The sequence below is a fragment of the Bos indicus x Bos taurus genome, chromosome 11 (assembly GCF_003369695.1).
Source record: "Bos indicus x Bos taurus breed Angus x Brahman F1 hybrid chromosome 11, Bos_hybrid_MaternalHap_v2.0, whole genome shotgun sequence".
Taxonomy (NCBI): Eukaryota; Metazoa; Chordata; class Mammalia; order Artiodactyla; family Bovidae; genus Bos; species Bos indicus x Bos taurus.
Window position 1 is genome coordinate 97,137,630 of NC_040086.1, and position 15,759 is coordinate 97,153,388.

The 15,759-nt window shown below is 44.5% G+C and overlaps 1 protein-coding gene across 3 annotated transcripts in view; it reads left to right on the plus strand.

Moving 5' to 3' along the window:
- Window positions 1–15,759, plus strand: part of GARNL3 (GTPase activating Rap/RanGAP domain like 3) — a 164,890-nt gene that overhangs the window by 18,953 nt on the left and 130,178 nt on the right. For 2 of the 3 annotated variants that reach the window (XM_027556312.1, XM_027556313.1), the window contains exon 2: window positions 302–472. The exons of the other annotated variant lie outside the window; for it this stretch is intronic. In XM_027556312.1, the coding sequence (XP_027412113.1) occupies window positions 302–472 (171 nt within the window). The remainder of the gene's footprint in view (window positions 1–301; window positions 473–15,759) is intronic. 3 annotated transcript variants of the gene reach the window in all.

A 15,759-nucleotide genomic window follows, 5' to 3' on the forward strand; every position in this document is an offset into this window, starting at 1 on the left:
TAAATAAGTCTGTGATGGTTCACATACTCACTGTCCTCCTTGTACCTTCGACTCCACTGCCTGGGAGTGTGGAGGCCTCCACTCATTGCTAAGGGATGTGATAGGATTTGGATGGTTCTATGGCCATGATGTCACAGTGTGCAGTAAGGGTTTGGTGCAGTCTTGGTGGGGCACCTGGATCTTGGGAGTGTCTTGTCTTCACCCCTTATTACTGACGGGCTGGCCCCCAGGGAGGGAACAGGCCAGCACTGGCCCGTGTTCTACTCTGTCCTCAGTGCCTTTCCCAACCCCTCTGCTTCAGTACAGCACTGCAGCCTCCAGGCCCCCTGATGGACCCTCTGACGAAAGGGCCCTGCGGGAATCAGATGGCACAGACCATCATGTGGAAAGCCAAGTCCTCTCTGTCCTTTGGCATCCAGCCCCTGCAGACGTGGCCGGCTAAAGACCCTGAAGTAGAGGCCCAGGTCAACCTGTAAGTAAGTAAGAGAAGCATCATCTCAGTTGGGGCTCATGCTCACTCTAGCTTGAAACCCTAATGCTCAGGAAGAAAATTATCTTTGGGGGGAAGAGTATGGAGGGAGAAGGGAGTGGATATTTGATTGGGAGATTTCATTTCTGTTTCTTAATGGTGCCTTATATGCATTTGTGTATTTACTTAGCCATGATCATTGAACACCTACTCTGGCCAGGCCTTGTGTCAGGCATGGCAGGCAAAATAGATTCAGCTCCTGTTCTCAGGGGATTTATAGCTCATAGAACAGATAGTCATTAATCAGATAATCACACAAATAAATTGTGACAAGTGCAATGAAATGTGGTACCTTGATTCAATAAACATTTACAGGATGTCCTCAGTGTGCCAGCAACATACTCAGGATATAAGGAAATAAGATATCTCCTCACCTGTGGATATCAAATAGTATCTAGAAGGGGAAAATTCCAATTATTATTCAGAAGAAATGATAATAATAACTATGTTATAACTAATATATTAATAGATTCTAGGTCCCAGAGGGTGGTAACTATGTTTTATTAAATTTACTCCTGAGTCCCCAGGGCTTTTTTAGGGTGTACACTATTTGCTGGATGAATGAATAAGTAATGAATGAAGAAGAGGATACCTCAACACAGGGGTGCTTAGCTTTCCAGGGGAATCAAAGGCAACTAGCTGCAACAATATGATTGCCTTAAGAACAAGAGATACTTCATCGATTCCATGCAACAAAAATTATCAATGCTTACTGTACCTGGTGCTTTTGCGAGCCTAAATTCCATTGAGGGTCATGGATCAGAATCACCTATCAGGCTTAAGAAATAGCTGATGCCTGAGGCCCACCCCAGAGATTCTGACCCAGGGACAGCCTTTCCAGGAAGGCAGAAAAGTAACCAAATATTAATAACTCCATTGCCACTAGAAAAGGAGCATGTAGAAAGTGCTACAGGAGGAAGGAATCTGTTGGAGGACAGGGAGGAAAACGAGAAGCAGTTGCACTTAGCCAGTCAGGATGACTGGCAGCCAGGCAGGAAAAGGAAAGAAAGCCACTTGAAACAGAGGAAACTGAAGAGCAAAGGCTCGGATCCGTGGAAATGGGTCCCAGCAGTGTTGACAGGCATTAAACTAGTGATTCTCAAACCAGTGGTTCTGCAACCCTGGTTGCACAAAGTCAGCCTGGGAGCTCTGAAACAGAAAGCCGGCACATTCTACCCAAGATTCGCAAGTCAGGGTGGAACACAGATACCAATATTTTATACAGCTCCCCAGGGAATTCTCATATGCAGCAAACGTTGAGAAATGTTAAATGTAACATCAGTTACATTTAACATCAGTTCAGTTCAGTCGCTTAGTCGTGTCCAACTCTTTGCAACCTCATGAACCACAGCACGCCAGGCCTCCCTGTCCATCACCGACTCCTGGAGTTCACCCAAACCCATGTCCGTTGAGTTGGTGATGCCATCCAACCATCTCGTCCTCTGTCATCCCCTTCTCCTCCTGCCCCCAATCTTTCCTAGCATAAATAAATACAAAATAGCTATGAAGCAACTTATATGCCTAGCTAAAGTGAAAGTGAAAGTCGCTCAGTCATGTCTGACTCTTTGCAACCCTGTGGACTATACACTCCATGGAACTCTCCAGGCAGGAATACTGGAGTGGGTAGCCTTTCCCTCTTTCAGGGGATCTTCCCAACCCAGATATCGAACCCAGATCTCCCACATTGCAGGTGGATTCTTTCCCAGCACAGCCACAAGGGAAGACCAAGAAGATTGGAGTGGGTAGCCTATCCCTTCTCCAGGGGATCTTCCTGACCGAGGAATGGAACCAGGGTCTCCTGCATTGCAGGTGGATTCTTTACCAACTGAGCTATCAGGGAAGCCCTGAGGGGTATAAATTTTTATATCTCAGGCAATGGGGAGCCACTGATAGCTTGCATCATTTTAAGCGACAATACAGTTTGAAATAGACAAAGTTCACAGTTCAGTTCAGTCACTCAGTCATGTCCAACTCTTTGCAACCCCATGAATTACAGCATGCCAGGCCTCCCTGTCCATCACCAACTCCTGGAGTTCACTCAAACTCAGGTTCATCAGGTCAGTGATGCCATCCAGCCATCTCATCCTCTGTTGTCCCCTTCTCCTCCTGCCTCCAATCCGTCCCAGCATCAGAGTCTTTTCCAACAAGTCAACTCTTCACATGAGGTGGCCAAAGTATTGGAGTTTCAGCTTTAACATCAGTCCTTCCAAAGAACACCCAGGACTGATCTCCTTTAGGATGGACTGGTTGGATCTCCTTGCAGTCCAAGGAACTCTCAAGAGTCTTCTCCAACACCACAGTTCAAAAGCATCAATTCTTCTGCACTCAGCTTTCTTCATAGTCCAACTCTCACATCCATACATGACCACTGGAAAAACCATAGCCTTGACTAGACGGACCTTTGTTGGCAAAATAATGTCTCTGCTTTTTAATATGCTATCTAAGTTGGTCATAACTTTCCTTCCAAGGAGTAACAGGGTTTGGATAAATTCAGGATTGCTAGTTCTGCAGTGGGTTCTTCCAGGAAATCAGAGAAGTCTGGAGTCACTGCTGGCTTTTCAGAGCTGCCCCCATTCTTCCCACAGTGGCCCTGTAGGTCCATTTATGAGAATGTGGGAAATGAATGTCACCTCGACTGTAAACTGAAATCTAAAATTTCAGTGAATGCTGAATTACTTGACCGAAATGCTCCTGTTTCTTGGGAGGTGGCTGGTAACTAGCGTCCAGGCAGGCCCAGCGCTCTACGCTGGACAGCAGGGAAACCTGGGTGGGCTTCATCAGCCAAAGGTGAGATGGGGGAATGGCGCTCTTCCTTCCTCCCAAGCTCCAGGCCAGAGTCACAGCCCTCAAAGTGAACCCTGCGGTGGGCGCTGCTTTTGTCTATACTACAAGCCCCACAGTACACCGAGCTGATGACGTAGTCAAAGGGGCGGGCAGAGCTGCCGGGAAGCCTATGAGATGCAGCGGCCGCAGCCCGAGGAGGGGCCTTCCGGGATCTATTGGAGAATACGTTTAGGGGTGGGACCGGTCCTGGTGATTGGCGGCCGCAGGGCTGGCGAAACTGCCTCGGGAACAGGGAGGGCGGGGTTTGACTGCACCCCAGATTGAGGGGCGTCAGGGCTGGACTCACTGGGAGCCAGATGTTGGGTTTTCTGGAAAACGGACTAGAGAGATGTGTCTTTAAGAATTGCTGCCATTCTACAGGCCGTTCATTCACTAACTCATTCATTCAACAGATTTACTGGCTACCTGTGCCAGGCACTTGTGCAGACATACCAAATGTGTTTTCTCTTTTTAGTCTTCACCAAAAAATCCAACGAGGTAACAACTGCTGGCTTCATCTTACAGATGAGGAAGCCAAGGTCCAAAAGAGTTAGAAACACGTGTTCAGAACACACACTGCTCTGTAAGTGATGGAGCAGAGATTTGCACCTGTCTAGTCCCAGTGCCACTCTCCTAACCTCAGCTGTGCAAGTAAGAGCAAAGTGTTTATGGCATGTCAGTGTCCACAGGGTATCTTGCTTCTGTGGAGTGAAGAATACAGCAGGACCTGACTGCACATCAGTAAAGCTGACCAAGCACAAAGTTGGGCCTTATGTGAAGTACCATGGTTATCCAAGGCCTGCTTTCTGCCAGAAAGTATTCTGATATCTTTGTTGTTGTTCACTCTCTTCAGTCATATTGGACTCTTTCCAAACCCATGGATGGTAGCACACCAGGCTTTCCTGTCCTTCACTATCTCCCAGAGTTGGCTCAAACTCATCTCCATTGAGTCGATTATGCCATCCAACCATCTCATTCTCTGTCGTCCCCTTCTCTTGGCCCCAATCTTTCCAATGAGGGAAAGCATCAGGGTCTTTTACAATGAGTTGGTGCTTCGCATCAGGTGGCCAAAGTATTAGAGCTTCAGCTTCAGCATCAGTCCTTCCAATGAATATTCAGGACTGATTTCCTTTAGGATTGACCTGTTTGATCTCCTTGCAGTCCAAGGGACTCTCAAGAGTCTTCTCCAACACCACAATTCGAAAGCATCAATTCTTTGGCACTCAGCATTCTTTATGGTCCACCTTTCACATCTGTACATGACTACCGGAAAAACCATAGCTTTGACTATATGGACCTTTGTCATTAATGTGACATCTCAGCTTTTTAATATACTGTCTAGGTTTGTCATAGCTTTTCTTCCAAGGAGCAAATGTCTTTTAATTTCATGACTGTAACACTGTCCACAGTGATTTTGAAGCCTAAGAAAAAAAGTCTGTCATTGTTTCCACTTTTCCTCCATCTGTTTGCCGTGAAGTGATGGGACTGGATGCCATGATCTTAATTTTTTGAATGTTGAGTTTTAAGCCAGCTTTTTCACTCTTTTCTTTGACTTTCATCAAAAGGCTCTTTAGTTCCTCTTTGCTTTCTGCCATTAGAGTAGTATCATCTGCATATCTGAGGTTATTGATATTTCTCCCTGCAGTCTTATTCCAACTTGTGCTTCATCCAGCCTGGCACTTCGCATGATGTACTCTGCATATAAGTTAAATAAGCAGGGTGGCAGTATATAGCCTTGACAAACTCCTTTCCCAATTTGGAACCAGTCCATTGTCTGGTTGTAACTGTTGCTTCTTGACATGCATAGAGGTTTCTCAGGAGATAGGTAAGGTGGTCTGGTATTCCCATCTCTTGAAGAATTTTCCACAGTTTGTTGTGATCCACAAAATCAAAGGTTTTAGCATAGTCAATGAAGCAGAAGTAGATATTTTTCTGGAATTCTCTTGCTTTTTCTGTGATCCAGTGGATGTTGGCAATTTGATCTCTGGTTCCTCTGCCTTATCTAAATCTAGCTTGTACATCTAGAAGTTTTCGGTTCATGTATTATTGAAGTCTAGCTTGAAGGATTTTGAACATTACCCTGCTAGCATTTGAAATGAGTCCAATTGTAGAGTACATTCTTTGGCATTGCTTTTCTTTGGGATTGGAATGAAAACTTGACCTTTTCTAGCCCTGTGGCCACTGTTGAGTTTCCCAAATTTTCTGGCATATTGAGTGCAGCACTTTCACAGCATCATCTTTCAGGATTTGAAATAGCTCAGCTGGAATGCCATCACCTCCACTAGCTTTGTTCATAGTGATGCTTCCTAAGGCCCACTTGGCTTCACACTCCAGGATGTCTTGACTTCACACATCCTGGATGTCACCAGGATGTCTAGGTGAGTGATCACAAATCAACTTACTGAGTACCTGTGTGCTGCGCTGGGCCTTGTTCTAGGCACTGGGCATGCAGAGGGAGCATCTCCTTCCAGATTAAGCTGGGGCTTGTGGAAGTGCTGTTACCTAGGGAAGTCCAAGGAGATTTCTCAGCGGAGGGACTACCTAAAGGATGAGACCTTTACCAGGCAGAGGCCAGGGAGGCGTTCCCAGACAGAGGGGACCATCTGTGCAAAGGCCAGCAGCATTAAAGCACTCAAGATTTGAGGGGAGCCACAAACAGTCTGGTCTGGCTGGTGCTTCTTGGGGAGTGGTGAGCAATGAGCCTGGGATGGCAGACAAAAGCCAAGTCACTGGGCAGTGGGGGGCTTAACCGCCTTGCTAGGAAGTTTGGTCTTGACTCTCTTAGCTAGAGTAGAGCATGATCAGATTTGCATACTGGAACAATTACTGGTATCAGTGGGCAGCTAGATTGCAGAAGAAAAATGTTGGCAGCTGGGAGACCTATCGGAGTGGCTGGGTAAGAGATATTAAGTGTTCTGATGAGTGGCAGGAACAATGGGATTGGGTTAAGGAATAATTAAGAGGAAAGTTAGAGTGGACCTAGTAAATGCATGGGTAGTGAGGTGAGGAAGTGACCCTCAGAGTTTTGACTCTGGCAGCTCAGTGATGGTCTTGCCCTGAAAGAGAGGGTCTTGAGATGAGGCAGCACAGAATCTGAGACAGAATGAGACAGAGATCATTAGATACTGCTGTTGGGGCAGGCTTCAATAATATGTGAACCGAGAACTTCTAGTTCTGAGGAGGGATATAATTACATCTTTGGAGGCAGGAAGTTATTAGAAGAGTCTTCTTAGAGTAAAGTGAAGTGGATCTTGAAAAAGGAGGAGAACCTTCCTTCTTTCCTTTTTCTTGAATAGATTTTAATCAGCAGAGGTAGAAGGGTGTTCTGGATGACCAGATCCTGACTTGCCACTTGTATGGAGTAGTAGGAAGTCTGGAAAGTCAGACGGGGGGACATATTGTGAAAGGTGTTGTACTTAATCCCAGGACAGTGGGGCACTGAGTGGTTTTTGAGATAGACAGGCGATGGTTTGGGCTCTGATTTTTAAAAGTTAATTTCACTGATGTGTGCAGTGAGGAGGCCAAGAAACCAACTAAGAGATGAACTGTGGAGGGGCTTGTTGGTTGTAAGTGACAGAAACCCATCTCAAAATAGTTTATGTATAAAAGGAGAATGTGTGGGTTCATGTGACCAAACTAGGGAAAGGGACAGATCGTGCCTCAGGGTCAACTGGATCCAGGAGCAGTCAGTCCACACCCTCAAGCTCCCACTCCTTAGCCTGCTTTCTTTCTGCCTGTTGACCTCCATGTCTCCTACCATCCATGAGTTTTCACCACTGCAGTGAGTACGATATTGGGCAGCGTGGGGTATGTTCTCAGACTTCCAACTTGAGAGGACAAATCTTCCCCATTGACATACGTATGAAAGTGAAAGTGTTAGTCACTCAGTCATGTCCAACCCTTTGTGACCCCATAGACTAGCCCCCCAGGCTCCTCTGTCAATGGAATTCTCCAGGCAAGGAAACTAGAGTGGGTTCCCATTGCCTTCTCCAGGCAATCTTCCCGACCCAGGGATAGAAGCCGGGTTTCCTGCATTGTAGGCAGATTCTTTACCATCTGAGCCACCAGGAAAGCCCTGGTATATACCTATGGCTGATTCATGTTGCTATATGGCATGTTGTATGTATGCTGACGCATGTTGATGTATACATGTTGATGTACAGCAGAAACCAACACAATATTGTAAAGCAATTATCCTTCAATTAAAAATAAATTAACTAAAAAATATATTTTCCCTTCAGTTAGAGGAACCCTGGGAAAGGACTTGAGTTTCCCAGCCTGGGTCACATTTCCATTCCTAGTTCTGGGGGAATGTCTGTTACCAGGGGCAGAGGAGGCAGTTCTTGCTTCCCTGGTGAGCATTGGGAGGGCTCAGGAAGTAGAAAAACATAATTTGAAGGGGTCAGAAAAGCCAGAGGGGCAGTTTCAAAAGGAGAGTGCTCTCTGACCAATCACAAAAATAACTTAGGAAGTTTTTTAAAAAATATGGATGGTGGAACTGAATAAATTAGAATCCGTAGTGGTGGGACCCAGGCCTGGGGCTGAAGGTGTTGAATATAACAGAAAGTTTGAAGATCAAAACGATATCTTCTGTTGAGTTTGATGATTCAGGAAGCCATGGGGCTCCTCTGAGAAAGCGGTTTCAGCTGGGAAGGGAGGGCAGAGGCACACAACAAGTCTCTCTGCATCCTCGTGTCTCCTCATTCATAACCTCATTTCAGGGCTGTGTCCGACCCTACAAGAAGCAAAGTCAGTCAGTTTAGTTGCTCAGTCATGTCTGATGCTTTGCAACCCATGGACTGCAGCATGCCAGGCTTCCCTGTCCATCACCAACTCCCAAAGCTTGCTCAAATTCATGTCCATTGAGTCTGTGATGCCATCCAACCATCTCATCCTCTATTGTCCTCTTCTCCTCCTTCCTTCAATCTTTCCCAGCATCATGTTCTTTTTCAGTGAGTTCTTCTCATCAGGTGGCCAGAGTATTGGAGCTTCAGCTTCAGCATCAGTCCTTCCAATGAATATTCAGGACTGATTTCCTTTAGGATTGACCTGTTTGATCTCCTTGCAGTCCAAGAGACTCTTAAAAGAGTCTTCTCCAACACCACAGTTCAAAAGCATCAATTCTTGGGTGCTCAGCTTTCTTTATGGTCCAACTCACATCCATACGTAGACGCAGACGCCTCTCACAGGCCGGATGCCTCTCACTGGTGGATGTGAGGTAGGGAGGGTTCCAGCTTCGGCCTCCAGGCCTCCGCCGCTGCTGTGTCTAGTACCACCACCAATACTGCCGCCTCCGTTGGAGCTTCGTATTTCTAAAATGGCACCCCTGGACTAGGACAAGTACGTGGAGATAGTGCGGCTATGCAAATACCTGCCGGAGAAGGACTTGAAGCAGCTTTGTGACTACGTTTGTGACCTCCGCTTGGAAAAGCAGCCAGTATCAACACCAGTAACAAGAGGCACAGTCTCTTCGTTAGCTCAATACATTAGGAAAAGACAAAGGAAACCTATAGAAAAGATGGTTATTCAGGGCCATTCTGCCTTAAAAGGATGTCAACCAGGACCTGAGGAAAGAAAGTTTGAAGAGTTTTTAATCCCGTCTGAATTATCTGCCCACTCTTTAAAAAAAATATTTATTTATTTCTTTATGTGGTTGCCTTGGGTCTTAGTTGCAGCATGTGGAATCTAGTTCACTGACCAGGGATAGAACCTGGGCCCCCTGCATTGATTGGGAGCTTGGTAATCTTAGCCACTGGACCACCAGAGAAGTCCCTGCCTATTTTTTTTTTAAACCATCAGTCCTTCCTATGATTAGTTACAATATCCTAGCAACAAGTGGATTTTTTTTAAAGTACAATTCAGATTCATTTCCATCACTAGGCTGAATTAGCAGTGGTTTACTTGTTGATCTTTTGGAGAAAGTTGTCATGTTTGAAAGAGTTTATAATCAAAGCATTATACAAATTTAGGCAATTTCATATTTAAACATGGGAAGGTCCCCTGGAGGAGGGCGTGGCAACCCACTTGTGTGTTCTTGCCTGGAGAATCCCCATGGACAGAGGAGCCTGATGGGCTACAGTCCGTGCAGTCGCAAAGAGTCAGAGACAACTGAGCAACTGACCACAGTACATATTTAAACACTCTAAAATAGCTTTCAAAAGCTATTTAAAACCTAGTTTGCTCCTGAATAAAAGTCTACTTGGTTTAAAAACACAGAGCTGGAGAGAAAGCCTCTGGGTTTAAATGAGGGGAAGTAGTAGGAAGCCCAGGTGGCTGTTGGTCTTGGCCACATTTGCCAGTGAAACTCCAATAATAAGGAAATTGATGTTTCAATTTCCATTTGCCTGACTCCTGTCACTAATTTTCAACTGATTCCAAATACAGAGAAGAGAGCAGTTTGATTTATTAAAAGCCTCCTAAAGCTCAGACAATTGTGAGGCAGGCTAGGATTTGTATGGGTCTGGCTAGAAGGAGGTTTTATTGATTTATTTTTATTTTTATTTTTTTTTCCAGTTTTGTTCTGTTTTATTTCATCAAATACTAACCCTACTCTTGTTTCACCTTCTTTCTCATATCCATCTTCATTTGCATTATTATCAAGCCCACCCGAAATAGGGCTTTCATCCCCTTATGTATGGCTCACCCTCCACCAACCCAACTTAGCATAATTTTAGATTAAGTTCCCCTAAACACTTTTTAAGACATGGTCCTCTACTCTGATCCCAAACTTAAAATGCAAAGGAACCTCGGGAGTCCCCTGGCAGTCCAGAGGTTAAGACTGTGCTTCCACTGCAAGGGGCACGGCTTTGATCCCTGATGGGGGTGCTATGGTCTCACATGCTTCAGTGCTTTTCAGTGTTATTCAAATGGCTGAAGGCAGTAGTTCTAAATGGAGAAGTCTTTGCACTGATCTTCTTGGGGGATTCTCAGAGAGGCCGGGCCATGCCCCAAACACTCCTGACCGCTCCGTGTCCGCTTGCCATCTCGTCCCCATGCTGCGCACGCTTGCACCGCTCCGTGTCGGCCTGCCGTCTCGTCCCCATGCTGCGCACGCTTGCACCGCTCCGTGTCGGCTTGCCGTCACGTCCCCATGTTTGTTTCCCTTGCAGATTTTTTTGGATTTGGGGCAGAATACGGATTTGCCGGGGACCAGCCCCGGCTGATCCAGGGTATTCGAAGGAGAGACGGCGTAGGCGAAGATCAGGAAACAACTGCTTAATTAAACGTTAATTAAGGATATAAAGAGTAATAAAATGAGGATAGCTCAGTGAGGAAATTCAGTGGAGAAAAGAGGCTGAAATAAGGATAGCTCAGTGAGGAAATTCAGTGTAGAAAAGAGGCTGAATAATTCAGCCAGAAGGTAAGAGAAAGAACGACATGGTGAGACCAAGTTTCGGTAAACAAGGCCCCTGATTTATTTTTAAAATTTCTTGTTCTTCTTGGTCTTTACAAAGTGTCTGACACATAGAAAGTGCTCACTAAATATTTGTTGGGTCAGTTAAAGGTTATACTTTGGCCACCTGATGTGAAAAACTGACTCATTTGAAAAGACCCTGATGCTGGGAAAGATTGAAGGCGGGAGGAGAAGGGGACGACAGAGGATGAGATGGTTGGATGGCAGCACCGACTCAATGGACATGAGTTTGAGTAAAGTCTGGGAGTTGGTGATGGACAGGGAGGCCTGGCATGCTGCAGTCCATGGGGTCGCAAAGAGTCAGGCACGACTGAGTGACTGAACGAACTGAAGTTAAAGATAATAGAACAAAGATGCCAATTAGAAGCCTTCTGCAATGATGAAGGTCTAAGCTAAAGCAGAGAAAGGAAATGAAAAGGAGAAGGAGTGACAAAGGACTACGAGACATGGTATAATTCTGGAAATATCCTCAAGTGCAAAATGGCATGTACAGGTTATGCATTGCAGTTTATTAGTAGTAGCAAAAGGTTTAAAACCATTTACCTAGGAAACTGGTTAAATAAAATATGGTGTGTCTACTCAATGGAATAGTATGTAGCCAAAAGAAAAAATTACAGGGGCTCTTTTGGTGCTGATTTGGAAAGCTTGCCAAGGTACATTAAATGAAAAAATAACAAAAAGAATGGAATTGTGAATGGTTTACTACTGATGTATTTACCAAAGACAAAAAGGAATATATGTTTTTCTTTCTTTGTAAGTGCACACAGCATCTCTGGCAGACACACACCAAACAGTAGAGGCTACTGATGGGGAGAGGAAATGGGAGAGGGGGGTGGGGCCAAGAGGGAGGAGACGAGAGACTTTTTCCTGTATGGCCCTTTGGACTTTGTGAATTTTGAAGGAAGTGAGCTTTATCTCTTCAAAGAATGACATATAGAGTACCGGGTTAAGCTCCCTGTGACAACCTAGACAGGTGGGATGGGGTGAGGAATGGGAGGGAGGATTAAGAAGAAGGGGATATATGTATACTTATATATGTATACTTATGGCTAATTGACATTGTAGTGTGGCAGAAACCAACACAACATTGTAAAGCAATTATCCTCCAAATAAAAATAAATTTTAAAAAGGACACCAAAAATATGCATGACTAAAATTTTTAAAAATAATGAAATACAAATTCACACATACAAACATGCACCAGTCAAAAGCAACACTGTGCAGGCCTGTACCGGGGCTTGGAGACTGATTAGATGTTGGATATGGGGGAAAATCTGGGTGATGACCCTGAACTTGAACCTCAAGTGAGTAGGAAAAACACGGCAGTGTTGCTGACCAAGATGTGAGTGAGGAGTGGGAGTGAGGGTGCCTGGGGGCATGTTATGTTTTAGGGGCTCCCAGGGGGTTCACAGAACCACGTCCAGCAGTTGGAAGTCAGAACTTGCACTTGGAGAAAAAGTTTTGAGTTGGAGATTTGCTTTGGGTTAGCATAGAGGCAGTATTTGAAGGTACAGGAGTAGTGAGGTCCCCAGGGAGGTGAGTGACTCAAATGGAAGGGAGACGAATGTGGACCCACATTCACCTTTCAAGGGTGGCTTAAGGTTCAGTGCTGCCTTGCTGCTCTGTGTGATCTAAGTCAGGGAGGAGTATGGTGTCCCTCTGCCAGGATGTCCTGGTCCTTTTCTGGGAATGGAAGCTGCACCACTGAGCCCCACATCCCCTAGAGGAACAATCACTAACAGCAATCAGTTTTCCTCAAGGAGGTTATGCCATTACTAAAAATTTTATTCCTTTGACTATTCGCATTTTCTATTCTTTCAAATTTTACAGTCCTCAAGGGCCAGCAACCCATTTTTGGTGCTCACCTCATCTCAAAGTACAGTACAGTACACCATGAGGGCACGCTATAAATAGTGGTAGATAGTAGGACTCTTTGTAATCATTGCTTATAAGAAGCAGAAGGAAATAGTTCAGGCTGCCATGCCCTAAATTCACCTAAACTAACCCTCATTTTTATAAATCCCATTTGGCTTTGGATGGAGGCTGGTTGTTTTCCTGTCATCTCCTATATTAACAAATGTTCTTGGTTAAAATCCTTTTGCCTTCTATATTTCTGTAAATTTGGTCTATCTATTATTTTGCTTTCTTTGAAGAATATTCCACCCCCACCCCCCCGCCCACCCTGTCTACTCTCTCATCCTTGGTCTCAAAGTCTCATTTTTGTAGACTGTCTCAGGATCAGAGTACCTTGGTGAAGTTAACATTTTAGAAAATCTTTCACAAATATAGTTTGACCTTAAAAGCACAGAGTAAGCTGCTTTTCTTCCAGCACATGGTCTGAATGTATCTGGAGAAAAACAGAGCACAAGTAAGTATGGAGTAGCCACCTGATGCGAACTCAGCTTGTTGGAAAATACCCTGATGCTGGGAAAGATTGAAGGCAAAAGAAGAAGGGGACGGCAAAGAATGAGATGGTTTGGTAGCATCACCGACTCAATGGACATGAATGTGAGCAAATTTCAGGGATAGTGGAGAATAGAAGAGCCTGATATACTACAGTCTGTGGGGTCACAAAGAATCAGACATGACTGACTAAATAACAAGGGACCTAAATTGGTCCTAAAAATTAGAATAAAATACAGAGGTCATTTAAAAAGCAGTGGGAGGAGCCTTCCCCCTCTCCTAGGTTATTTCAAGGGAAAATTCAGTCAGTTCCATAAGCATTTACCTCTACATTTGAGACTAAGAATTTTTCACATATTGATAGGGGCTGTAAAGCAGATCAAGATACACCACCCCAAAAATGCCACTTTGGCATAAAGATTATTTTGAGCTGAAGGAAGCTGAGAAAAGGCAGATAGAGGAAGAACTGTCTGCCCTCCCCCATCTGCCTAAAAGCAGGGCATTAATTTCTCTATGTGAAGGTACCCCCTCCCCTCTCTTTACGAAGAGGAGGAGAACAGCCCTTGCTACCAGAGACAGAGACTGCACAAAGGTGAGTCTACATAAACAAACCTTTCTAAGTAACCCTATCTATCATTGCTTTCCCCCATGTGGCTCCCTTCCCATGACTGACCCTCCCAGAATCCCCAAATTTGGCCCCCTTTTTTATGTCTAGTCACTTCTCCATAATTTATTGCCCTTTGTTTAAATGGTATATGAGTCTCTGAGTCTAACTGCTATTTGGGGTTTTCTTTTCTGTGCAGCCCTTGTGCATGTAAAATTAGAAATAAAATTTGTATGCCTTTTCTTCTGTTCATCTGTCTTTTGTCAACTTCATTCACAGGCTCAGCTACAGAACATAGAAGAGTAAAGGGAAAGTTTTTCCTCCCTAACTGCTATTTCTTAAAGTTAGAGCATTTTTGATCACAAGAGAGCCTAGCTTATCTCTGGATTTCCACAAAGAGACTTTTTTTCTTCTTTGTATTGTTCAAATGCACATACCTTCTTGCTAATGAAAGGCATGGATGCACAGTCGCTGTTTCTTCAAGTAGTTGTTGTGCTCCGACTATTTGCCATGCTAATGTGTGTTTTCTCTTTAAATCCAGCAGCCCCATGAGGACTGTCCCATGTTTATCAGTATTTGTTGAATTAATTCATAGATCAAGCCCCATTTTACAGCTGTAGAACTGAGGCCCCATGAAAGGCTGTTTCTTGCCAAAAATCAGGCAGTAAATGAGTGGTGGGTTATCACAGGGCTGAGTAAATATCAGGCAACCCTATGCACATGGAATTTCTCTATACATACAGATGTTAATTTATTTAAATTTAGGATCAGAGTTTCTTTTTTACTCTGTATAACATTTTTAAGTAATTTCTTATTGTACTATAATTTACATGCAATAAAATGCAAGAATCCTAAGTTCACAGTTGGATAAGTTTGACACCTGCAGCTGATCCACTTTGTAATGTTACAGTGTGATCTGTTGCACTTAATTGTATTACCTGTTTATTGAAGGATGCCAGCCACTAGACATAGGAAATGCCAGCCTCATCGTCAGCTAATGGCTAGTGAATGATGTCACAATGTATTCACTGTGATGGCCCCCACAGCATTTTCTTTGTTTGCTCATATTACTGGCATTGTATTCACTTCTGAAGTAAATTTATTGAGATTAACCTGCGGCAACATTTACAGTATTTTCAGGTCTGACTCAGAAATGAATTTCACAAACATGCTGTACAGTGCTGCTCACTTCCAGCAGCAGCCGACAGCGGACTTGTGAGCGCCTGGTGGTGTCTCTCCAGGCCTGATTCTTGAGGAAGCTATGACGTGGTCCCTGTGCTCGCCCTGCCTCTTCTCTGGGTCCCTATCCGTATGGCTGGTCTCACCCTCCTGTGTCTCTCCCAGCCCCTTGCAAAGAAGGAAAATCCTAGGGGACCTGGTGGCTTTCTTCAGACATTTGAAGGGCTTTCCTGTAGAAGTGATCTTGTTTTATGTGGCCCCAAAGGATTGGCTGGCTGACTATTATTCACTCATTCATTCATAATTCAATAAAACCCCACTAAGAGCTAATATCTGTGCCAGGAATTATGTAACATGTCAGGATTTTGCACTGAACAAAACCAACAGAGAACCTGTCATTGTGGATGCTTATATTCTAGTAGGGGTGGCAGATGTTAATCCAGTATCCTCTTTGTATTAATAATTTCTAGTCTGGGGAGTAGGGGTAAAGTCCAGAAGAAGAAGCAGAAGAGGCAGTTTGTAGACAGCTTTCCAGGTCCTAAGATGAGAAAGATGCTCAGCAGGCTAAAGGAAAGGAAGAAGGGCAGTGTGGCTGGATTGCTGAGATGAGGAGAGAGTGGGCCAGACAGGACCACTGACCGGGGTGTGGAAGTGATCATAAGGAAATTAAGAAGAAGTGAAAGGGTGAAGACGTAGGACCAACTGGTGGCAATTAAAGTGTGATGGATTTCAATTCAATACAGAAAAAAAAAAAGAAACAAAATTGTTTGACAGGGAGAATGGAGTGCCCTGGGCCTTGTGGGCTTC